This window comes from Gracilinanus agilis, chromosome 1 (genome assembly GCF_016433145.1).
Source record: "Gracilinanus agilis isolate LMUSP501 chromosome 1, AgileGrace, whole genome shotgun sequence".
Taxonomy (NCBI): Eukaryota; Metazoa; Chordata; class Mammalia; order Didelphimorphia; family Didelphidae; genus Gracilinanus; species Gracilinanus agilis.
In genome coordinates this window covers 227,880,056-227,905,687 of record NC_058130.1, presented here as the reverse complement: position 1 = coordinate 227,905,687, position 25,632 = coordinate 227,880,056, and the positions used below count along the sequence as shown (strand labels likewise).

Below are 25,632 nucleotides of genomic sequence, written 5' to 3'. Positions count from 1 at the left end.
AAAAATCTAACAGCAATTCCCTCGCTACCCACAGCCCAACCAAGAGAGCAACCCAGCAAAGCAGCCCAGGCAAGGTGCTTTGGACAACAGGACTGAGTAACAGGACCTGGAGGCAGAAGAGAGCTAAGAAGAGAGATCATCTTTCTGTCCATACCTCTGGGATGGGGATGAGCTCAGGAGCAGGAAAGAGGTCTCAGCGGGCAGAACACTCACTGGAGGATGGAGGCCTGTAGCCCTAGCACCTGGAGATCAATCCCCACCATCTTTGGGGTGGGAGAGGGGAGAAGTTAGGGCTCAGACACGCGTTCACCATGAGGATGAATGAGGCCTATGGACAAACAGTCAGACTAGGCCAAGAAGAAGGGGTGGAGGGATCCTAGAAGAGCTTGCCCAATCTGGAAGGCTGCCCTCAGAGGGAGAAGATGGGGAAGAAACAGGTGCTGGGGTAGGCAGCACTAGGCTAGAATGTGGGTGGGCAAGAGTGTTGGAAGCAGAGAAGCCAGAAGGGGCAGGGCCTGGGGCACAGGGGAATCACACTGAATTAAGAGGAGAGAGCAGGCCAGAGCAGGGAGCAGAAGCCAATGAGTTCTCAAAGACACACACACAGAACATCAACAGGACACTTCTGAGGACAGCAGGGATGCTGGGCAGGGCCCCTAGAAGTGGGGCCCAGGGACAGAGGGGTCCTTCCCTATCTTGCCCAGCTAGCCAGGAGACAGAGAGGTTCGGTCTTCCTGACTGCCCCTTTTATAGCAGGCTCCAACCCTTCGGCCTCAGGCCACCACATTGGTGCCCCTTGGGAAAGCCCAGCTGACTTGAGACATGGGAGAGGTGTCTAACTCCTAACCAACAGCTGAGGACCCATGGGTGCCCTTCACCAGCAGTCTTTTCTGTATCCTAATACTGATTGGCTCAGTGACTGTGGCATCAGTCTGTTTGCTCTCCCTCTACTTCGAGGATTTTCACCTATCACAGGAGTGTCTGGAGCATAACTCTGGTGACAGGTGAAAGATCACTGTATCAACTAAACCTGACAATCTATGCAATGGTTCATAACTATAGTCTTCCACCTCCACAAGAAAAGGAAATATATTTTCTCAACCTTTTTTTAGTCTAGACTTGGTTATTACAATAATAATTCAGTTTCACTCACGATATACAAAAATTACTACTTTGCAGAAGAGAAGGTCCTAAAAGTATCATCTTCCTTTAATGAGTCTCAAGGTTTTTGTTTTTGTTTTTGAGTGAGCTACAAAGAATATGAAGAATTCACAAAAAAAGTTAAGAATCTTTTCCCAGAAGAAACTAAAATAATTAAGATTCTTAAGGCCAGATTAAGCTGATCAGCCAAAATACTTTAAAAAGTTCTAAAAATTTTCACATATTGTTTCAAAAGAATCAAAAGCCACTATACCTTTGTTATTTATGCCATGTTACTCTGCAATTACAAATTAGCAATAAAAATTAACAGAGCAGATAATTTAGCTACATAACCCCTCCTCCACCACCAAAAAAATGTTCCTTCTAAGTGATAGCAATATCACATCACTAATCTCTCCACCAAAAAACCTGAGATAGATGATACAAGGAAGTAAATTTCCTTTTTATGTAGAAAGTTTTTAAATTTGATTTTCATTAACTACAACTTTTTTGGCCAACTTTTGAAAGCAAAACAAATGCCAATACTTGGGACATTTCAGCTTGCCATTGAAATTCAGTTGGTATGACTAAATAATTTTAATCTTTAATATAACTACAGTTCAATTATGCTTCCAATATTTAAAAACACCAAATTGGAGATAGTCTTTTACATAAGTTCTAAAGAACTGGGATTTAAACCAAGCATCTTCAGTTCCCTGCTGTGACAATCAATTACTTTTGTGTCTTTATGGTTTGATAATATTTTATCTTTTTACTATAAAAATTAATCACTAGCAATAAGGATATTAGATCAACATTTGATCATAATAGTACAAAAATTCTTTAGATATATAACTGTTTGTTATGGGATGAGAAAGGCTTTAACATATATAGGTGTATATAGCCTTTATAAAAAAAGTATTTCACCTTTTAAAAAAATTCAACATAATTCTACTAGGAAAAAAAACATGAGATAAATTCTCAATTATCTTGCCTACTGGAGAAAATATGAATATAGCTTTCTTATTAGTCTTTTTGATGATGGAGTTTATCCTGAATTAAATTTTCACCAAAATTGCTAATATACTCATTCCATGTCTCTATCTCCTTTTCTTTTCCCCCCTCCCACTTTCCGAGAAAGGTATGAACAACAAAATTACCAAAATATTTAAAATTAAACTACAAAGAAAGAGGCCTTGATAATTTATTAATTTTTAAATAACCTCTTGATATTTAAGAATGTAATACTTCAAATTATATCAATTCTCTAAATTTGCAATTAAGCTTTCATTTTTAAAAGGTATTATGAAGACTTTTTAAAAGCTTCAAGAATTTAGGGTTTAGTATGTGAATATTTTATAGGTCATATTCACAAGCAATCCCCATAATTCAACTTCATAGGAATTAGTAAATAATTTTCAATAGTGAAATGAGATTTTTTTCCATTTTTAAAAGTAAAAATCTTTTTAAAATACACTATCCAATAATATTACATATTAAATGGCATATTTCTTCTTCTGCATAAATGTCTGGTTTGTAAAAAAAAAACCTGTTTACATAGAAAGGACTTTATTAAATTTGGATTTGTCCTAACTTTAAAAACAGAATAGAGGAAAAAGAATAAGTACAACTACTCTGCTCACAATAAAGGGTTTAAACAGGTAGTTGTGAATGCATGAGGAAAGTAGTCTACTTGCCCAATTTTTTAGGTTAATTTTTAGAAGTTGTTAATTTCAAATTTTAATTCCTATAAGAAAACCATGTAAATATAGAGTATTTTGCAAATGTTTTGTGGCCATGGAAATTTTTTTTGTCTTTTAACAAATTAGTTAATTACAATTTAATACTACTTTTATACTCTCATGCCAGATTCTCATATTTTAATAAATGAGTCAACTTTTAGGCATAGTACCTCCAGCTTTCTTCACTTCTCCATTTGTTCATCTCCCTAAAAAAACAGCTCCTTTAACACTAAGCCCACTGTCTCCATCTCAAAACAAACAAAAAAATCCAGCAATTTTTAGTCAAGAGAACATTCATACTTCTTTTTGGGACATAAGCCATCATGAATGAAGGAATCAGAAAATTAGAGCTGGAAGGGAGCTTTTAGACCATATAATTCAATTCTCTCCTTTTAGAGATGAAAAAATAGAGGATCAGAACAGTTAATTGGCTTGTTCAAGGTGTTACACAGAAAGTACTAAAAGTGTGAATTTGAATTCTTTGAGGTAGGATTTTAGACTCAAAATTCAGTCTCTATTATATGAGACATGGATTTAACAAGTACAGAAAATGTACTCCTAAATTCTAATTTTAATGGCATATAGCAAAATGAAATTTCCCTAATGTAAAAATAAGAGTTGCTTGAATGGCCAATAACTTTTATAGCACAAAAAAACTCACTAAGTTATATATAAAATACAGTGTCATTCATATTTTTTAAAAGGTCACATATAGTATGGATTAAGTAAAGAAGGAAACACAGAATTTTAAGGCTTACAAAACACTTTCAGATAAGGTTCATATTATAATATCCATATAAGGTAATATACTTTAAAAAATCAACTTAAGACATGAATGCATGTTTAATTTCAAGACTCTCATCATAAATTAAAAGGAAAAAATCATTTTTCATTTTAGCTAATGTTTAGCATTACTCTCTTATTAGACTTGAGTCAAAAACCACACTGTTTCTCTCTCTCTCACACGGATTCTCTTTTGCCTCATTTTATATCCTCAGTGTTTAGGGCAGCACCTAGCATAAATTAAGCCCAAATACATCTTACTGAACTACTGGAAAGAGCATTGTATTTGAAGTCAGAGAATATGGATTTGAACCATCTCTGAAGTTAGTAGACATCTATGAATCTTAATTTCCTTGCCCAGAAAATGAGAAGGTTGAATGACCTCTCCAAATCTAAATATTATAAAAATGATAATTTAGTGGAAATTTTGTTTTGTTTTGTTTTTTACATTGCCCTACATTTAAGGATATCCTTTTTGGCACATTAAACCCTCCTGAGAACCTATAGTACATCCTCTTCATGAAGATTTCATCTGCCAACTTAAATGACTGCCTCAGTCACCCTAACTTAAGGATAAAAGGAAAGTATGTGGTCCCTGTTTTAAAACATGCTATAGAGTACAAAAATAAATAAAATCTAAATTTAAATTCAAAGAAAGATTCAAAAAGAAGTTCTTCTCACCACTCTCCTTTCCTACTGTAAAAATCTCCAGATTGGCCTCTTTTTCACTCTTAAATTCTCATCCTTTTTTAATTCTTCCTTCACACAACTAACAAAATAACCTTCCCATGGCACAGGTCTTACAGATCAGTCATTTTACAACTTTCTGTTAACTAATGCTTTTAGGAATGAATGAATATACATATGTGTGTGTATAAATTTGTAAACTCTTCTCCCCATCTGTCATTAAAAAATCTTCCATAATTTGGCTTCAACCTAGCTTTCAAACCTTACTTCCTTAATAAACTGTTTCAGTCAAATTAGTCTACCAGTTATTCTTTGAACACATGCCATCTCCCATCTCTGTGGAATTACACAGGCTATCCCATGCCTGGAATTCATCTCACTTTAAACCTGTCCAAAACAGAACTCATTATACTCCCTAAATCAACCTCTTCTACCTACTTTCCTATTTCTGTGTTAGTTCCATCATCTTCCCAGTTACCCAGGCTCAAAATCACAGAAGCATCTTTTGGCTCATCCCTCCTCCCAGCACACTTATCTACCATCTCTATTCCTTTCTTCTTGTTCACACTGCCACAACCCAAATGCAAGCTATTATTTTCCTTTAACCAATTCTACTACAACAGGCCATCCCACCCTCTTATCCACAGTTTCAGCTTCGGTGGCTTCAGTTACCCATGGTAATTCCAGGGGAAGAAGGGAGGCAAGAAGGGGGCTCTTGATGGATGAGAGTTAGTACATAGTTAATGTGCCTGTAGCAAAAATTTGCTGGTGTCATTTCTTCTGCTTTCATTTGGAAAGAAGTTTTTTTTTTAGCTTTTGGGGGACTTGGGGGAGCAGAGACAACCAAGCTGAAAGGCAGGAGCTGGAGAGAGCACACAGTACTATATAGTAAAGTTAACATAAGTGCTGTTAACAGTTAAAGCAAGAACTGTCTATGGTTTTAGGCATCCTCTGAAGGTCTCAGGGTAAGTATGCTCCATAGATAAGGGGAGACTACTAAACATTATTGTACAATAATGTATAATTTACTTTATTAGTACTTATTTAGTGTTAGTAATGTCTTACCTACTATGAATTTCTCAGTTAAACTTTATTATATGTATGTACAAGAAAATGATGTTATATATGGTGACAGCAGGTGTTTGCTTATATCTGCAGTTTCAGCCATCCACAGGAGGGTGTTGGAACATATTCCCTGTAGATAGAGGAGACCTACTATAATTGGTTTCCATGTACCTACTCTTTCTCATCTTCAATTCATCCTTCTCACAATGTTGCCAAAATAATCTTTCAAATGTACATCTTTAACTCACATCACTCTCATGTCTGGAATTTCCCTTTTTCTAGGTCTTTCACCTCCTCTTCACACCAAGAATTTCCTATCATACATCTCAATCTCAACATGTCAAGAAAAAGAACTCATTTTATGCCCCCCCATCCACTTCTCTTCTAAACTTCCCTATTTTTGTCAAAGTTAGTCTACTAGTTTCAGTACACCTTATAGTTATCCTCAACTACTACCCTCTCACTCTAATCAATTGCCAAACCTTGCCATTTCTACCTCACAATATCTCTTGCATCAATCCCCTTTCTCTCCACTCACAGCTCAGATACTCATCACCTCTCACTTATATCACTGAAAGACTCCTGAATGGAGTCCCTGATTCAAATCTCTCAGCCCTCTAATCCATCCAGGACACTGCTACCAAAGTAATTTTCTTTAATCAAAGACATGAACATATCATTTCCCCTACTCAATAAACTAAAATGGCTCTTCATTGTTCCAAGGATCAAATATAAACTGCTCTGTTAACTTTCTGAGACTTATACAAAATTGCCCCAACCTATTTTTCAAGCCTCATTACTCCTGCTCACCCTGTGATCCAGCAAAATTGACCTCTGCTATTCCTCACACAACCCTACATCTCTAATCTCCAATCTCCATGCATTTGGTCTGGCCTTATCTCTAGTCCCACAGAAGCACTTTAAGACACAGTTCTAATACCATCTTCTATATGTGAAGCTTCTTCTGATCCCTGCAACTGCTAAAGTCCTTCCTTTTAAACAACTTTGAATTTATTGGTATTTATTCTGTATGTGTACCCACACACATATAGACATACACATGCATGCACACCTTGTCTCAATGTTAGCTTCTGTGAGTAGGGATCATTATTGTATTTTCATCTTTAGCAGATAACACAGTGCCTAACTTATAGTAAATAATTAATGCTTGCTGACTGCCTGATTAGCTGATTAGTTATTTTTATTGTTTAGTCACTTCAGTCATATCCAACTTCTTAAAACCCCATTTGGGATATTCTTGCAAAGATACTAGAGTAGTTTGCCATTTCTTTCTCCAGCTCATTTTACAGTTGAGAAAACTGAAGCAAATAGGGCTAAGTGACTTGCCCAGGGACACAAAGCTTGAGTGTCTAAGTCTGGAGTGTGCTCTATTCAATATGCCACTTAGCTGTCTAGTTGTCCCATGATATACACACATCCAAAACATATGCAAATGCCTACATTGTGTACGTGTACACACACACACACACACACACACACACACACACACACACACTCTCAAAGCATCTTTTCCTAGTATTCTTGGGGGGGGGGGAGAGTAGAACATTCCATCCCAAACCTTTTAAAAACTGTTAATAGTGTACTTACTTTAGGATAATCCAATTCAAAGAATGTTTCTAAGTTGTTGATTAAATTAGGATCCACACCTTTTAATGGTTTCAAAAGTGTAATACCAGGGAGTTTGCTATATGGCTGTTTGTCTGTTGCCTTCTTGTTGAGATGTAAACGTCTATAAAAGACAAAATATAAAGAGAGATATAATATATAAGTATTATAAACAAGTGAACACTGAGCATAAACAATAATAAATGCTAAACTTGCCAATAAATTATTTAATGTTGAGTTACAAGTAAATTTTTTAATGTTACTATCTGTAGAGTTAGTCACAGAAGTTAGTTATGCTTTTGTTGTCTCTGGTCACAAAAACTAGAGTTTCAATGCTACCTCCATCCCTTACACATCAACATGTTCACATAAAAAAAAAGATTAATAACCAAATATATGATATAAATGTGGAAATTTTCCTAATGAACTATAAATTACCAAAAAAAATCAAACAATTATTTATTAAACTTTTAAAAAAAAGTATTGTTTCTCCTATATGAAATATACTGTGTTAGAACCTGCAAATGTGAAAGAGTTCTTGCCACAAGTGTTCCATACAAAAGACATTCAAATGCTTATTAAATGTAAATTAATACAATATTTACTTCAAATTTGTTTGTTACACCCAAAAGGTTCAGGTCAGCCACTTTCAAAAGGCAATTCTATACGCAACCTCACATCATAGTTTCAATGCTTCTCTTAGCTTCTGCATTTTTAAGGTAAAGACTAAAATTTATATAACTGAAAGTTTTTAAATTATGCTTCCTCACCATGATAATCCTGCAGAAACATTGTACACATGTTCTGTTCCTTTTTATTTGACTTTCTTTTACAAAATAAAAATCTGATATTGCATTAGAGTCAAGCACAGGGAAATCAGAGAATTAAGGATCTGGTATATGCTCCAATTGACGTGCAGCAACATTTCCCTCCTTCTTCTTAAAAGTCCTCTTTCCTTGTTTGAAATGAAAAAGGAATCGAGAAAATCTTTTTTTTTAATTCTTTTTTTTTTAAACCCTTAATTTTGGTGTATTGTCTTATAGGTGGAAGAGTGGTAAGGGTGGGCAATGGGGGTCAAGTGACTTGCCCAGGGTCACACAGCTGGGAAGTGGCTGAGGCCGGGTTTGAACCTAGGACCTCCTGTCTCTAGGCCTGACTCTCACTCCACTGAGCTACCCAGCTGCCCCCTTGAGAAAATCTTTTGATGTTTGTATTCTCTAATAAACTATATATGCTGGCTACTGGCAACAGGGATGATCAGGGGGGTAACTGGAATATTCTTCTTAAATGGGAGATAATTTAGGGGATCAAATATAAGCAATTGAGAAGCATTGACTTGTTCCCAACTAAACACAGAGGCAGAAGTAAATACACCTATTTTCCCGAGTTGTAGGGGTTAAAGCAAAATACAAAATAAAAAGAAAGGGATAAATTTATATGAGATTCTTAAGTACTGTTCAATAATAGGATTAAGAAGCTAAGAGTGACAGAAATGAATTATGAGATAAAAACTGTTCCATAAATTAAGTACCTCTTCTAGTAGTACTATTCTAAAAGTTCACATTACTTTTTAAAATTAATTTACTTAGAATATTTTTCCATGGTTACATGATTCATGATTTTTCCCACTCCTCTTCCCTCCCTCCTCTCTAAGCTGACAAACAACTCCATTGGGTTATACATGTATCATTGTTCAAAACCTATCTCCATATTATTCATATTTGCAATAGAGTGATCTTTTAATGCCAAAACCCCAATCATATCCTCATAGAAACACATGACTGATCATAAGCTTTTCTACTTCCACAGTTCTTTCTCATAAGTTCCTCAGTATTATCATTGCATTGAATCATTGCATTGCTACTAGTAAAAAAGTCTGTTACAACATTTGATTGTGCCACAATGTTTCAGTTTCTGTGTATCACATTACTTTTGTAATACTGGCAACTAAAATTATAATTCGGCTTCAAATACATGCCAAATTTTGTCTTCTGTACTAACTTAAAGGAGTTAAAGAGATTTGAAAGGTCACAAAGATCCAGACCTATTTTTAAAAAGTAAACCTCTTACCCTTTTTGAATGTGAATAATTTTTATAATATATCATGGCACAATGCACTAAGCTATATTTCATGCAAAAGTATTATTGACTTTTTAATCACTTTTTTATAATTCACTCACCTATTCTGAGAAATCAGGCAGATTAATATTAGAAAATTGGGGAGATTTTTTAGAAGCCTACAACTAAGAAGACTACAAAGTGTCAGTTTGAAAGATCAGAAGAAAAGTTCTATCCCAGTTTTGAAATAATCTTTTAGCTTTTTTATAATATTACTGTTAGATTAAAACTGTTAACTTGCTTTTATTGATTTCCAGAGAAATGTATTAATGTGAACCAAATTTAAAGCAGAGCCTTAGTATAGCTTCTTTTTTGATTGGAATAAAGCTTTCCTTTATGCTGCCTAATCAATGACTGGTATCATCTCAAGTTGTGGAGGCAATGATGATCTTAAAGCTTTGGTTATTAAAATTCCACTCACTGAAAAGACTTCAATAAATACAAATGTTTTCACAATCCAATACCACCATCTAAGGCTATTTCTTTTATGGCAAGATGGTGTACTGCATTTGATTCCCAAGGTTCTTTTCGGCCACAAAATTACATCATTCTATTTTCTACTATCAATTATGTTTCAAACCCCTTGCTATTACCCAAAGTTATTATTTAAGAACAACATGGCTACTCAATTATCTCTAGTTTTATTAAATAACTGGTGGGGCAATAAATCATTTGGTAATTATGGGGAGGGGGTGTTGTCTTTAATAGAGGGATTAAGGCTTCCTCCTCTCCACCCCACATTCCCTCCACCATCCTTTTTGGTGTTAAATGACATCAGTAAATTCAGAGAGAAGCTGAGAGAACAAAATTTTTTTTAAAAGGCTATCTTTTATGAATTTTAGACCCACTCTCTAGGATACTAGAGTAATAGTTAAGATGGTACCAAGAAAATTTTATTTTTAAATAAAATACATCCTAAAAACATAAAACATTTATCTGAGAGGCCTAATGGAGATAAGAGGTAAAAGTAACCACTGGAGGAAGTAGGGAACTTATCCAGAAAAAATAAAGGAGTGCAGGAAAAAGGAGACCTGTAGAGTAGGGAGATGGCTAAATAAATGTGCTTAAGACAGTATGGGTTCTAGGTTATTCTGTTTCTCCCTGGGAAAAAATCTCCCTGTGACCTTGTTAATGCCTAGAATTCCTTTAGAAATGAAAAATATTTTTTTTATTTTACAATACAGCAATACTTCCCACAAAGTTTCCCTGACTATAATCATGACCTTAATAATAGCAAAGACCCAAATAACCTCCTTGAATCAATTTTAGGAGACTGCTTCAACTTAGGCCTAATGCCCAATTTTAGTCCTCCTTCAATTGTACATTACACACTTTTTTTTTATCAACATCATCCTCATTCACAATAAAGGGCTATGAAATTTATTGTGTTTAGCTGATTTAGGACAAAAAAAAAGGAGGAAAAAACTTGAGTGTTTTAAACTTTAGTAGAATTTCTCCAAGTTAAAAGTCACAATCCTACTAGTTTGGGAAGGTTATCTGTTCTTCTAAAAGAGCAGGATACACGATAGAGTTAGCATTATATTTTAATAAAGTAAAAAAAAAATCTGGAACATAATATAAGCATGGGGAGAGGGGAGGAGCAGAAGTATTTTGGTAAGGATATCTACAAAACATCTAAAAAGAAAGAAACTGATGAGTCCAAGAACAAAATCGCAAGATTGGTATGAAGGCAGGAAGCAACATTATTGTTTATCAATTTTTTTTAAGTTTTTGATTCAGTAGGGGAAAACCTTTTAAAGACTCTTCCAACCAGATAATTTCCATGTATATCTTGCTAGCATTAAAAAAAAAATCAAAGTAGCTAACAATTTCTTGATTTGTTTTCATGACAATTTCATCATTCAAAAAGTTGAAGCAATGAGGGTTCTGGATTTCTACTAGCAAGAAGGAAACTGGTTGCTTAAGCAAAAATCACAACAACTTTGAAGAAAGTCGTTGATCTATCACGATAAAGAAAAGAGGGGAGGGCTAATCATAGTTTGATAAGTGCTCTAAATTCTGGGAAAACAGATTTTCAAAGGGTTCAGAAAATGATTAGGGATTCAACAGCCTAAAATTCTGCAGGGAAAGCTAGCCCTGGAAGAAAGGGAAACACATAACAACATTAAGGAAATTAAGTGGAGACTTGTTAACATAATTCATTTGAATGCAAAAGGAACATAACTTAATTTTTAAGGAACATAAATAAAAGATGAAAATTAAGGAATTTAAAGAATGACCAAGGAAAGATAGAAAATCCTATAAAGACTATTAGAAGTAGTAAAGCCTGCTAGTACTTAAAAGGAAGGAAGACAATAAATTTTAAAAAGGCTACAAAAAGATTTGTTCTTTTTAAAAAACGTTTTAGTGACGAAAAAGAAAAGAAAAAGACTAGTGCCAAGTATCAGTTATTGACGTTATTGCTATGACTGAAAAGAGATGTAAGCAATTTGTAGATAATAAAAAGGATGCCTTACATATTCTCCTAAAAATAATAAACAGTATACATTTAAAACCATCAGCAAGTATCATCTGCAATGGGGATAAGTTAGAAGCCCTCCCAATAAGGTCAGGAGTGAAGCAAGGGTGCCCATTATCACCTCTATTATTTAAAAGTTAGTGGAAATAATTAACAACTTTAGCAAAGTTGCAGGACACAAAATAAACCCATACAAATCATCAGCATTTCTATATATTTTCAACACAACTCAGCAGCAAGAGTTAGAAAGAGAAATTCCATTTTAAATCACCCTAGACAATATAAAATATATAGGAATCTATATGCCAAGACAAACACAGGAATTATATGAACACAACTACAAAACACTTTCCAAACAATTAAAACTAGATCTAAACAATTGGAAAAACATTAATTGCTCATACGTAGGATAAGCTAATATAATAAAAATGACAATCCTACCCAAATTACTTTACTTATTCAGTGCCATACCTATCGAACTACCACAAATTTTTTTTATCAAATTAGAAAAAATTATAACAAAGTTCATTTGGAAGAACAAACAATCAAGAATATCAAGGGAACTCATGAAAAAAAAAATGTGAAGGATTGGGGTCTAGCAGTACCAGATCTTAAACTGTACTATAAAGCAGTGGTCATCAAAACAACATGGTATTGGCTAAGATACAGAAGGGAAAATCAATGGAATAGACTTGGGGTAAATGACCTCAGCAAGATAGTATATGATAAACCCAAAGATCCCAGCTTTTGGGACAAGAATCCATTATTTGACAAAAACTGCTGGGAAAATTAGAAAACAGTAGGGGAGAGATTAGATTTAGCTCAACATCTCATACCCTAAACCAAGATAAATTCAGAATGGGTAAATAACTTAAATATAAAGAAGGAAATTATAAGTAAACTAGGTGAACATAGGATAGTATACCTGTCAGATCTATGGGATAGGAAAGAATTTAAAACCAAGCAAGAGATAGAGAATATCACAAAATGTAAAATGAATAATTTTGATTACATTAAATTAAAAGGGTTTTGTACAAACAAAGCCAATACAACCAAAATTAGAAGGGAAGCAACAAATTGGAGAAAAAATTTTTATAACAAAAACCTCTGACAGAGGTCTAATTTCTCAAATTTATAAGGAGCTAAATCAATCGTACAAAAAAATCAAGCCATTCCCCAATTGATAGATGGGCAAAGGATATGAATAGGCAGTTTTCAGATAAAGAAATCAAAACTATCAATAAGCACATGAAAAAGTGTTCTAAATCTCTCATAATTAGAGAAATGCAAATCCAAACAACTCTGAGGTACCTCCTCACACTTGGCAGATTGGCCAATATGACAGCAAAGAAAAGTAACAAATGCTGGAGGGGATATGGCAAAACTGAGACACTAATAAATTGCTGGCAGAGTTGTGAATTGATCCAACCCTTCTGGAAGGCAATTTGGAATTATGCCCAAAGGGTTTTTAAAAAAAGCCTGCCCTTTGATCTAGCCATACCACTGCTGGGGGTTATACCCCTAAAAAGATAAAAGGGGAAAATACGTGTACAAAAATACAGCTGTGCCCTTTGTGGTGGCAAAAAGTTGAAAAATGAAAGGGTATCCATCCATTGGGGAATGGCTGAATAAATTGTGGTATATGTTGGTGATGGAATACTATTGTGCTGAAAAGGAATAATGAACTGGAGGAATTCCATGTGAACTGGAAAGACCTCCAGGAATTGATGCATAGCAAAAAGGAGCAGAACCAGGAGAATATTGTACACAGAGACTGATACACTGTGGCACAATTGAACATAATGGACTTCTCTACTAGCAGTAGTGCAATGATCCAGGGCAATTCTGAGGAACTTATGAAAAAGAACACTATCCACATCCAGAGAAAGAACTGTGGGAGTAGAAACAAGGAAGAAAAACATATGACTGATCACATGGTTCAATGGGGATATAATCGGGGATGTTGACTTTAAATGATCACTCTATTTGTAGATATTGATAATACGGAAATAGGTTTTGATAAATGATACATGTATAACCCCATGGAATTGCTCCTCTGCTCTGGGAAGGGGGAGGGAGAATGGGAGGAGAGGAATATGAATCATGTAACCAAGGAAAAATACTCCAAATTCTGTGGGAGGAGAAATACAGAAGAAAAACAACTGCTTGAATACATGAGCTGATGGGGATATTATTGATGTAGACACTAAATGATAACTCTAGTCCAACTATCAATAATATGGAATTAGTTCTTAATCAATGATAAGTGTAAAACCCAGTGGAATTGTGCATCTGCTAAGGGGTGGTTGGGGGATTTGGGGAAGAGGGAAAGAACATGAAACATGTAACTATGGGAAAATATTCAAAATAAAAAAAATACTCCAAATTAAATTTTAAAAAATTTTTAAAGAAAGTTGGGAGCCACTGCACATTAAGAACACCAAATAACATCCAAAAAAAGATGAAACTGATTCTAACAGACCTGAAACAACTGGTTATTGATAAAGGGAGTTATTTTTTAATAAGCTGGTTGTATACAGTCTCTCCAACCACTGACTAGTTAGAACAAAGATCAAAATTATCACCAAATCTGCAGACTAAAAATGATGAGATGATTTAATGTACAATTAAAATTGATGAATTATGTAATTTCCCTAACGTGTTATTCTAGGACTCTTCTGATATTAGAAAGAAGGGAAGATTATGACTAGAAAAATCATGAACATTATTATTACCACCAAAAAAGGCAATCCAAAGGATACTAAAATTTAATGACCTCATATAACAATAGTCACAAACTTTAAGATGGAAGCAAGGGACCATCATGTTAGAGATGAGGAAACTGCAGCCCAAAGTAGTAAAGTTCTTGTTCAAGGTCACACAGATAGTAGTAATTGGATGGGTCAAGATTCAAGCAAGGCTTCTGTCTTCCAAACCAGAGTTCTCTCCATTGCACCACATGTCTTACTTCCTGATCTCATCTGACAATTTACACATTTATCCAGAATATTCTTGATTAAAATATAAGAAATTTTCAATAGCATACCATATCTTTGCAAACACAGTACTGACTAAAAGGTATTAAGAATATGAAATTCCACTGTTTGGTATTTGTCAATTTAAGTTTTAAAAAGTTTAATAATTATTTGCTTCACTAGGGCAAAATGTAACTTTAAAGGCTCTTTTCCAACAAGATAGCATCTATATGTCTTAACATCATAAAAAAAACAAAACCTGTGTAACTCGGTCCCACAAACTTCTGATTATTATCAAATGAAGCATAAAACAAGAAGATGCATGCTCACCAAGAGTGTTTGCCACTGCCAAAGAGAGTCATCCAATTCAGACTATAGTCTGAATGGGAAAAGGATTTCTTATGGATGGTAAGATTCTCCAAAAGTTTCTATCAAACTGCCCAAAGACATAGCAAGAGCAAGGGAACAACTCATATAATGTCTAGAGGGCCTGAGAGAAGGGCCCCAAAAGATTAAGTGAATCCTCATGGAGAATTTATAGATAGGCATGAACAAGAGTTGCATGGGTTGAGAAGTGTGGATGTAATGGTATGATGACAAATGCTTAACAATCAGCTCTTAGGAGAGAGGGAAAGAATGTGGTAACAACATACTTTTAAGTTTAATCTTCATTATTAACATTCTCTTTATCATTTTCTCAATTCTAGACCATCACCAAGATCCTAATGCATGGCTTGATTTGTAATATTTGCCAATGTCTAAAGACTGCCTTCAAAAAACTCCTGTGTGAATGGGATTACTACATTATTTGTATATTAGTTTGTGGTTAGAGATTCATGCAGTACTTTTCAAACTAAAAGCTTACAAAGGTAGTAATTGTGCAGAGAGCTGGAATGATAAAAGTAAGTTTCACTTTAGCAGGTAATTTTGTTTTTGTGTGATTGATCCTTGTATAAATGCCCAGATACAAACTCTTGGCATCTTAAAGTCCTTTACAGTTTGGTTATAACCTCCCCTGTCACATATTAAGTACTCAACAAATCTTTGTTTATTGGTATTTTATATACTTTGGACTTTTTGTGAATAATAGTCACCACCACTACAGCTTTTTTACCCCCACCTCTATCCCTACCCCCATGACCTATTAGATTATAAGTTCTCTGAGTATAAGGATAGGTGTTCTTCCTTTTTGAAAGCTTAGTATTGTACAAATAGTAGGTGCTTAATATGTGTTTGCCAAATTGAAATATTTCTGGATTTTGAGATATTATTTAAGTGACTTAGGTGGCTAGAAGTCCTATTTTCCTTCATGGACTGAGTTCATCAGCTAAAAGCTCTTTCTCTAACAATTTTTTTCTAAATTTTATTTAGAATATTTTTCCAGGGTTACATGATTCATGACCCCCACCTTCCCACGCCCCTGTTCTCTCCTCCCCCCTCCCAAAGCCAACAAGCAGTTCCACTGGGTTCTACATGTATCATTGTTCAAAACCTATTTCCATGTTATTCATATTTGCAATCGAGTGATCTTTTAACATCAAAACCCTAATCACATCCCTATACCGCACTATGTAACCGATCATATATTTTTCTAATGCATTTCTGGTTCCACAGTTCTTTCTCTGGATGCGGTTAGAGTTCTTTCTCCTAAGTTCCTCTGGGTTATCCTGGATCATTGCATTGCTGCTAGTAGAGAAATCCATTATGTTCGATTGTACCACAGTGTATCAGTCTCTGTGTACAATGTTCTCCTGGTTTTGCTCCTTTCGCTCTGCATCAATTCCTGGAGGTTGTTCCAGTTCACATGAAATTCCTCCAGTTCATTATTCCTTTCAGCACAATAGTATTCCATCACCAATATATACCATAATTTATTCAGCCATTCCCTAATCAATGAACACCTCCACATTTCCCAATTTTCTGCCACCATAAAGAGTGTGGCTATAAATATTTTTTCTCTAACAACATCACAGATTGTTGCATTTATTTGAATCCTATTCCATTCTACAGAAATAGTAATTTACTTAATTTCCAAATTTACTTACTAAATTTACTATGCTAAAGTTATTAATCCTAATAAATTCCCATCATAAATACTTTAATAGCAGAGTTAAATATTAAATTATACCTAAATAAAATTAAATAATACCTAAATATAATGATAAATAACATAAATGATATCAATACCTCACTGGATCTGTGACCTTAGTGTGTAGGTATTTCCTCTAATAGTACAAAAAACTTATCCTTATACTCAGAGGACTTATAATCTAATAGGTCATGGGGGTAGGGATAGAGGTGGGGTAAAAAAGCTGTAGTGATGGTGACTATATATTATTCACGAAAAGTCCAAAGTACTATAAGATACCAATAAACAAAGATTTGTTGAGTACTTAATATGTGACAGGGGAGGTTATAACCAAACTGTAAAGGACTTTAAGATGCCAAGAGTTTGTATCTGGGCATTTATACAAGGATCAATCACACAAAAACAAAATTACCTGCTAAAGTGAAACTTACTTTTATTATTCCAGCTCTCTGCACAATTATAACCTTTCAGTTTGAAAAGTACTGCATGAATCTCTAACCACAAACTACACAAAAAAAGTCATAGTCAATAACCAATGGCATTGTCTCTAAATTATGAACAGCAGAAATCAGATTTACAGCATTCTGAACATAAAAATCACTTTTTTACACTTGTCAATCATGTCAACCATGTCTCTGCTCTAGGGTTTAGAACAAGAATTTAAATATTTCAGAAAAGGTTTTCTTAACCACTTCCTGTTGCTTGATTAAAAACTCACATATTGTGTTTTTTTTTTTTTGGACCAGTATTATGCTCAGGGGTGTTTGCACAAAATCTAAGTCATTACTTTCTAACATATGAATAGGATTGACTGCTATGCATTATATGCCCTGCTAGTTAAGGCCATTTCAGGTTCATTCAGAACAAATCTGCCACAATTAGTGCGAACCATTAATAGGATGAAGGGCCCTCTATTAGAGTCTATTAGAGACAGTTTCTATCTACTATGAGGCTTCTCATAGACTTTTAGCCTAGAAATAGATGTTGGAGAAAAACAGTGATTCCCAACCCAGACACTGGATATGTAGCTAAATTCTCCACTTCAGACAGCTGTTTTCCACAGCTGGGTATTTCACGATGGCCCAAGGTATCAGGTCCAGCCAGGGTTGAGAGTCAGCTTAAAGCAAAGAGGTGGGGGTGTCACAGATCATAGAGGGTCACAGAGAAGGAAAAGGGAAAAAAAGTCTATTTTTAAAGTTCATAGGTTTTAAAGGCATTGGCTAGTAAATATTTTGCACCCCAGTAAAATCTGCCATAATAGTCAGAAAACAAATTGTAACACAAACCCTTCATTTATAAATAAGGAAACTAAGGATCATAAATTAAATCACTAAGTAAAAGTCACAGGGCTAATTAGTGGGAAGTTAAAAAAAGAACCTAGTGCAACCTCTGGATGAGTTTAAGTCACTGTTAAGATGAATCACATCCTAAGGCACTGAAGAAACTTTCTGGAATCACTAGAGAGGTCTTCAAGTATCTGTGGGAGAAGTACTACAAGACTAGAGGAGGGCAAACAATACCTTCATTTTCAAAATAAGAGTCTGAACCTTAGAGGGCAGGAAATCTAACTAAATTCCTGGCAAAATTCTGGGACACTGTATAAATGGTAATGCTAACAAAATAAATAGAAAAGGAAGAAGTAATCACAAAAAGCCAAAATGGTTTTAATTAGAACAGGTTGTGCCAGATCAGAAGATTGAGAGGATAATAGATAGTTTATATCTATGTTTACTTAGATCTTGACAAAGCACTTGACAAAATCTCGTATGATAATCCTGTCCAAAAAAATATAGATGAAGGCTAGGTGGATTCAGAATTGGAGAAAAGGCCAAACCCAAAGAGTAGTCAGTAAGTTATACTGTGTCTTTTAAATATATTTTTTAGTCACAGAATTGGTTAACTGTAAAATGGCGTATTTATCAAATTTAATAGATGCTCTACGGAAAAAGAGCCAACTTAAATTTTAAAAAAGGCAAAAGGCAAAAAGAGTTTGATAACTTGGAATGTTAGGTTGAATTTAAGAAAAAACGTAAAAAAGGTAAAGAGATGTAGGGACATCTGCAAGTAAAATATTGCTAGAAAACAATCTGAAAAATGGCCTAGGGCAGTGATGGGCAAACTATAGGTGGCCAGATGTGGCCCCCTGAAATGTTCTAATTGGCCCCTCAACATTATTCCTAACCTGACCAATACAATGAGTAGGATACAATACAATGAAACTTCGAAAGAGTTGCCTTAGACTGACAGATGAGCATTTCCTTTCCTTTGGCCCCCTCTTTAAAAAGTCTGCCCATCACTGGCCTAGGGGTTTTACTGGATTTAAGAATTGTACACTCAGTACTAGTCAAAAGCAAAATATGATAATAAAAAAAACAGTTAACACTAATGACAGAGAGCCATAATAACTAACACTAGGAAAAAGATAATCTTGCTTCATTCTACCATGGACATGCCATTATCTGAAGTATTATGTTCAATTCACTTGAAAAGGTACAAGAATCAAATAGGTTCAGCTCTAGGCACCGCACTTTAAGAATTACAATGATAGGGGGCAACTAGGTGGCTCAGTGAAGTGAGATCCAGGCCTAGAGATAAGAGGTCCTGGGTTCAAATATGACACTTCCTAGTTGTATGACCCTGCTTCAAGTGACTTAACCCCTCACTGCCTAGTCCCTAGTTCTGCCTTGAAAACAATACATGGTATTGAATCTAAGTCAGAAGAATTAGGTTTTTAAAAAAAGTTCATTGACAATAGGGGCAGCTAGATGGCTCAGGAGATAGAAAGTCAGGTCTGGAAAGAGATCTTGGGGTTCAAATCTGCCATTACATACTTCCTAGCCACTTAACCCCAACTGCCTAGCCTTTAGTTCTCTTCTGCCTTGGAACCAGTATTTAGTATCATTTCTAAAATAGAAGGTAGGAGTTTTTTTAAAAAGTGCACTAAGAGCTGGAGAGTAAGCAGCAATGGGTGACAGAAAAGATAGTCTCAAGATCTTAAAGTCATGCCATGTGAGGATCGGCTGAAGAGAGAGAAAATGTTTAAACTTAGAGAAGAAAATGCTTAGCAAACATAGTAACTCTCCAAATCTCTGAAGTACTGTTAGAGAAAAAAAAAGAAATAGAATGCCACTGGGATAAGTGGATGGGTATTTCTCCTCGAGATCTTCACATAAAAGTCTGGACCTATTGAATACCTTATAGCAAAGAGTTCTTTTAGTATAAAGCTAGATGGACACAGAGGTGTCCCTTACGAGTATCACATTTCTATGATTCTGTGACTTGTTCTGTTTGGCCCTAGAAAACAAAACTAGGAAGAGTAGCTGGAATCAAGCAAAAATCCTAATTTAAGATGAACTGCAGGCCTACAATCGAAATCTTAATAACCACTAATAGTTGTTAGGTACATGTCCTTTCAAACTAAAATTGTAATTTTATGACACCCAAGGTTCAGGACTCCTATTGTGCCATATTAGTTCCTCCATAACATCTCTGTTGTTATAACCTAGTAGTCTCCATAACCAAAGAGATTTTGCTTGAGGCTGTCCACTGAGACTCCAGGGGATGTTGGGTAGATCTCAACAACAGAATCTCTCCTATTCTAACTGGCTACCCATGCTACATAGCCAACTATGTCAAAATATATTTCTGGCTGGCTTCTTGTGGCATGGGAATAGAGAGGGGTGGGACAGGCAAAGGAATCTGTTGTCATGGCTATAAACTAAGTTAAAATTAAACAGACTACCCCATAAGATCATTAGTTTAAAGTTGGACCCTAAGAATCCATTCTGGTCCAACACCTTCACTATTCAGAAGAGAATAACCAAGACCTAGAAAGACTTGGATAATTTGCCCAAGGTCTCAAATGTGACCTAGCAAATTCTCTGTAGGTTCTTCCTCACTCAAGGTCTCCAAGCTAAGACTGGGCTGAATGACCATTATGTGGGTCACGGTATAAAGGCTATCATTTTGACACAGGTAGGATGTGATAGCATTTGACTTCAACCTAACATTTTATAATTGTGTGGGAGGTGGGGGTGGTGATGTAAAACTGAATTCTTCTAAAGAAATATTAAACAGTGGGCTATTTAGCATTTTCCAGAAAAGTATAGTCTGAAAATTTCAATCTGCAGACATGAGATTAAAATTGATTCTATATTGATCCTGCTTAAAAATTATTTTTGTCTTGTAACTGCTTACCTCTTGATTCTCTTATTTTTTTAACTTGAATTCAGTTGGCCTATAATGGGTTAAAGAGTTTAGAAATCCAGTTCTCTTGTTAATCACTGTTCTGTTCTTGCCTCAAGGAATTCTGTTATCCTTGGGGGATAAGTGGACACAAGAGAGTTGGGTCTTGTGTCTTTACACCACCAAGCAATCTTTCAAGGATGTCAAGTCTGCTATCCCAAGGAGTCTGACCTTGTAGGTAGACTCGATCAAAGAACATTTTTAGTGGCAGGAAGGAAGCAGAGTTATTGCTAGCCCCTCATTCCCTATTTTCAAGTCAACCATATTGTTCTCCTTGCTTCCAGCTATGTAACCAAACATGATGTCTTCAACTTCAAAATGACACAGGATGTTCTGTTCTTTGTTCTGTGCTCCCCAAAACTTATAAAAAGGGAACTATCCTTTTGTCCAAGGTCTCAAGGCAATCATTATACCCATTCTACTGGTCAATAGTGCTACTATTAATAAAATGTTATCTTGCTCAGAGAATGCCTCTGTTTACCTTTTGTTAATTTCACCTGTGACAGATAACACTAAAATTTTATTAATACGTAGCCAAGCTGAAGGAAGCTCTCAATTTTTTTTTAAGTTAAGAATACCTTAATATGAGCTTCAAATTGAGGAAGTGCAAAGTAATACAGTTGGGAAAATTTTAATCAAACTATTTAGAAACTAATAGGATCTGATGTTCATTTACAACTCAAGAAAAGATATGGTTCAGTGGATAGTTTTTTGACTTGAAATCAGCAAGATCTTAGTCTGAATCCTTATTCAGGTACCTACCACCTCATCACTACCTCTGTGAATCGGGGCAACTCACAAAGTCAGTCTTTGCCTCAGTTTCCTTATTTATAAAATGAGGTTGATAGCACCACTCTCACACAGTTGTGAGAATCAGATGAGATAATATATGTAAAGTGTTTTGAAAACCTTAAAGTGACAAAAAGAAACTACTTATTAACAGTTTATCAATCTCTGTGGACTATTCACTGAAGTCATCAGTCTATTGTACAAAAGCCACGAAAACAACAAAATGCTGGCTATCATTAAACAGGGTAACTTTGAAGTTCTGCAACCACACCTCAAGAAAAAAATTATGGGAGAAGAATAAAGAAAGTAACTAAAATAACCAAAGGGAGAAAGTCTTTATATGTAAATGTACTTCTTTATTTTAAAAAAGGCTCTTTTTAATTTAAAAAGTCAATGATAAAAATGCTTTAATTCAAGTGTGTAAAACAAATCTATAAGTGTGGACAGAATGAATATGGACTTGTTCACTAAATCAGAGAATTCCAAAAAATAAGGAGTAAGAGTAGAAAAGTTTGAAAAGGATAACTTTATGCATATTTTTAAAAGGATATTCTACTGTTTTATGTCAGTAAACAAACCAATAAAAATTTAGTGGTTAAAATTATGGAACTAAACACTGAAATAAATAAGAGTAATAAAATAATTTCATTTGTTTTTTTAAAGATATTTTATTTTCCCCAATTACATGTAATAAAATTTTCAACGTTTTCTAAAATTATAAGATCCATACTCCCTGACTTCCCTCCCCCACTTCAGAGATGGTAAAAAAAATTGATCTGCATTATGTATGTATTATCATGAAAAGTGTACTTCAATATTGGTCATTTTTGTAAGGGAATAATCAAATGAACCAAAACCCCAAAATAAAAATATAAATAAGCTAATGTGAAAAACAGTATGCTTTGATATGCATGCTGACTCCAACCGTTTTTAATTTGGAGGGGGAGAGCACTCTTTGTCATAAGTCCTTTAGAATTGTCCTGGATCATTGAAATGCTGAGAGTATTAGACTTTTACAACTGATCATAATACAATGTTGCTGTTACTGTTATACAATGTTCTGATTCTGCTTATTTCATTCTGCTTCAGTTCATAATAGTTTTTTCCAGCTCTTTCTGAAATCATCCAAATCATCACTTCTTGTAACACAATAGTATTCCATCCCACCATCATATACCATAACTTGTTCAGACCTTCCCCAATTGATGGGCATATCCTCAAATTCCAATTCTTTGTCACCACAAAAAGAGCTGCTATAAATAAATACTTTTGTACCAGTAGGATTTTGTATCTTTCAGATACAGACCTAGTAGAGGTAATAGAGGATCAAAGCATAGTTTTACAGTCCAAAGTTCCAAATTGCCCTTCAGACCCACAGGCAGAATGGTTGGATCAGTTCACAACTCCAACAATGCATTAGTGTCCCGATTTTGTCACATGCCCTCCAACATTTATCACTTTCCTTTACTGTCTTATTGGACAATTTGATAGGTGTGAAATGGTACCTCAGAGTTGTTTTAATCTTGGTTACATTGTTTGTAATTAGTATTAGTTCACATGGAATATGTTCACAATATATTATATATTGGCCTACCCATGAGCAATTTTTTTTTCAATTTTTTAGAACTAACTTTTATTTGTATGAGAAATGTTTTATAATTGTATTCAAATATGCCTGGGTTTGTTTTGGCAAACATATTTTTCCAGGTGTTTTATATTTTTTAGTTATTTTAAATGGAATTTCTCTATCTCTTGCTACTGGGCTTTGTTGGTAATACATAGAACTACTAATGATTTACATAGGTTTATTTTGTATCCTGCAACTTTGCTAAAGTTATTATTTCAACTAGTTTTCTAGTTAATTCTCTAGGTATACTATCATATCAACCACAAAGAGTGAGTTTAGTTTCCTCATTGCCTACTTAAACTCCTTAAATTTCTTTTTCTTCTCTTATTGCTAAAACTAGCATTTCTAGTATAATATTAAATAATAGTGGTGATAATGTGCATCCTTGCTTCACCCCTGATCTTATTGGGAAAACTTCTAACTTATCCCCATTGCAATTTATATTTGCTGATCATTTTAGATAGATACTAATCACTTTAAGGAACAGCCCACATATTCCTATGCTTTCTCATGTTTTTAATAAGAATGGATGTTGTATTTTGTCAAAGGAATCTGTTGAGATAATCATGTGATTTCTGCTAGTTGGGTCAATTATGCTGATTATTATGCTAATTGTGCTAATATTAAGCAAGCCTTGCATTCTTGTTATAAATCTAACCCACAGAGAATGATTCTTGTGATATATTGCTATAGTATCTTAATTAAAATTTTTGCATCTCTATTCATTAAAGAAATTGGTCTATAATTTTCTTCCTCTGTTTTTGCTCTTCCTGAATTAGGTAACTGGCATCATATATGCATCATAAAAAGAATTTGGTACAACTCCTTCTTTGCCTATTATGCCTCAATTTATATGATATTGTGATAAAAGTATTCTTTAAAGTTTGATAGAAGTCACTTTTGAATCTCTCTGGCTCTGAGGATTTTTTCTTAAAAGTTCTTCAATGGCTTATTCAATTTTTTTCTAAAATGGGATTATTTAAGTATTCTATTTCCTCTTGTTAATCTAGGCAATTTATATTTGTAAGTATTCATCCATTTCACCTAGCTTGTCATATTTACTGGCATATAATCAAGCAAAATAGTTCCCAATGATTGCTTTAATTTCCTCTTCATTGGTGAATTCACTTTTTTCATTTTTGATAATGTTAATTTGATTTTCTTTTTTTTTTAAAAAATCAAATTAGCCCATGCTCTATTTTATTTGTTGTTTGTTTTTTTTTTAAATAAAATCAATTTCTGGTCTCATTATTAGCTCAATAGTTCTTTCACTTTCAATTTTTATTAATTTCTCCATTGAATTTTAGGATTTCCAGTTTTGCCTTTAATCAGGAATTTTTACTTTGTTATTTTTCTAGGGTTTTTTTTTTGTTGTTGTTGTTGCATGCCCAATTCATTGATCTGTTTTTTCTGTTTTATTGATGTAAATATTTAGAGATAAATTTTCCCCTATGTATTGCTTTCAATGTAACCCAAAAATTTTTATTTATCTCCTCATTATTATTCTCTTTAGTGAAAATGTTTCTATAATTTGTTCTTTGACTCACCCCTTTTTTAGTATTAGATTAGTTTCCATGGACTCCCACTGATTATTGCATTATGATCAGAAAAGGATGCACTTTAAAAAAAAGGATGCACTTGTTATTTCTGTTTTTCTGCGTTTGGTTATGAAGGTTTTATGTCCTAATACATGGTCAATTTTTAGTTATGTGCCAAGTACTACTGATTCCTATTCAATTTTCTCCAGAGATCTATTAAAGTTAAATTTTCTAAAATTTCATTTACTTCCTTCACTTCTTTCTCATTTTTTCATTTGACTCATCTAGATTTGAGAAGGGAAAGATGAGGCCCACCACTAGAATAGTTTTACTGTGTATTTTGTATTTCCTCCTAAAGCTCATTTGATTTCTCCTTTAAAAATTTGGAGGTTGTACCATTTGGTGTATATATGTTTAGTAGTGCTATTACTTCATTATCTGTGCTACTTTTGTAATTTTCTTCCTTATCTTTTAAAATTAAACCTATTTTTGCTTTAGCTTTGTCTGAGATCATGATAGCTACTCCTGCTTCTTTTATTTCAGGTAAAGTGCAGCCCCTTGCCTTTACTCTCTATATGTCTGCCTCAAATATGTTTCTTGTAAACAACATATCCTAGGATTCTGGTTTTTAATCCACTCTATCTGCTTCCATTTTATGGGCGAGTTCAATCTATCCACAATACACAGTTATGATTATCAACAGTGTATTCCCTTTCATCTTATTTTTCC

The 25,632-nt window shown here is 34.4% G+C and overlaps 1 protein-coding gene across 1 annotated transcript in view; it reads right to left on the bottom strand.

The window, feature by feature from the left end:
• Positions 1 to 25,632, bottom strand: part of UGCG (UDP-glucose ceramide glucosyltransferase) — a 61,231-nt gene that overhangs the window by 14,544 nt on the left and 21,055 nt on the right. Inside the window, exon 2 of the mRNA XM_044679147.1 lies at positions 7,026 to 7,167. Within this exon, the coding sequence (XP_044535082.1) occupies positions 7,026 to 7,167 (142 nt within the window). The remainder of the gene's footprint in view (positions 1 to 7,025; positions 7,168 to 25,632) is intronic.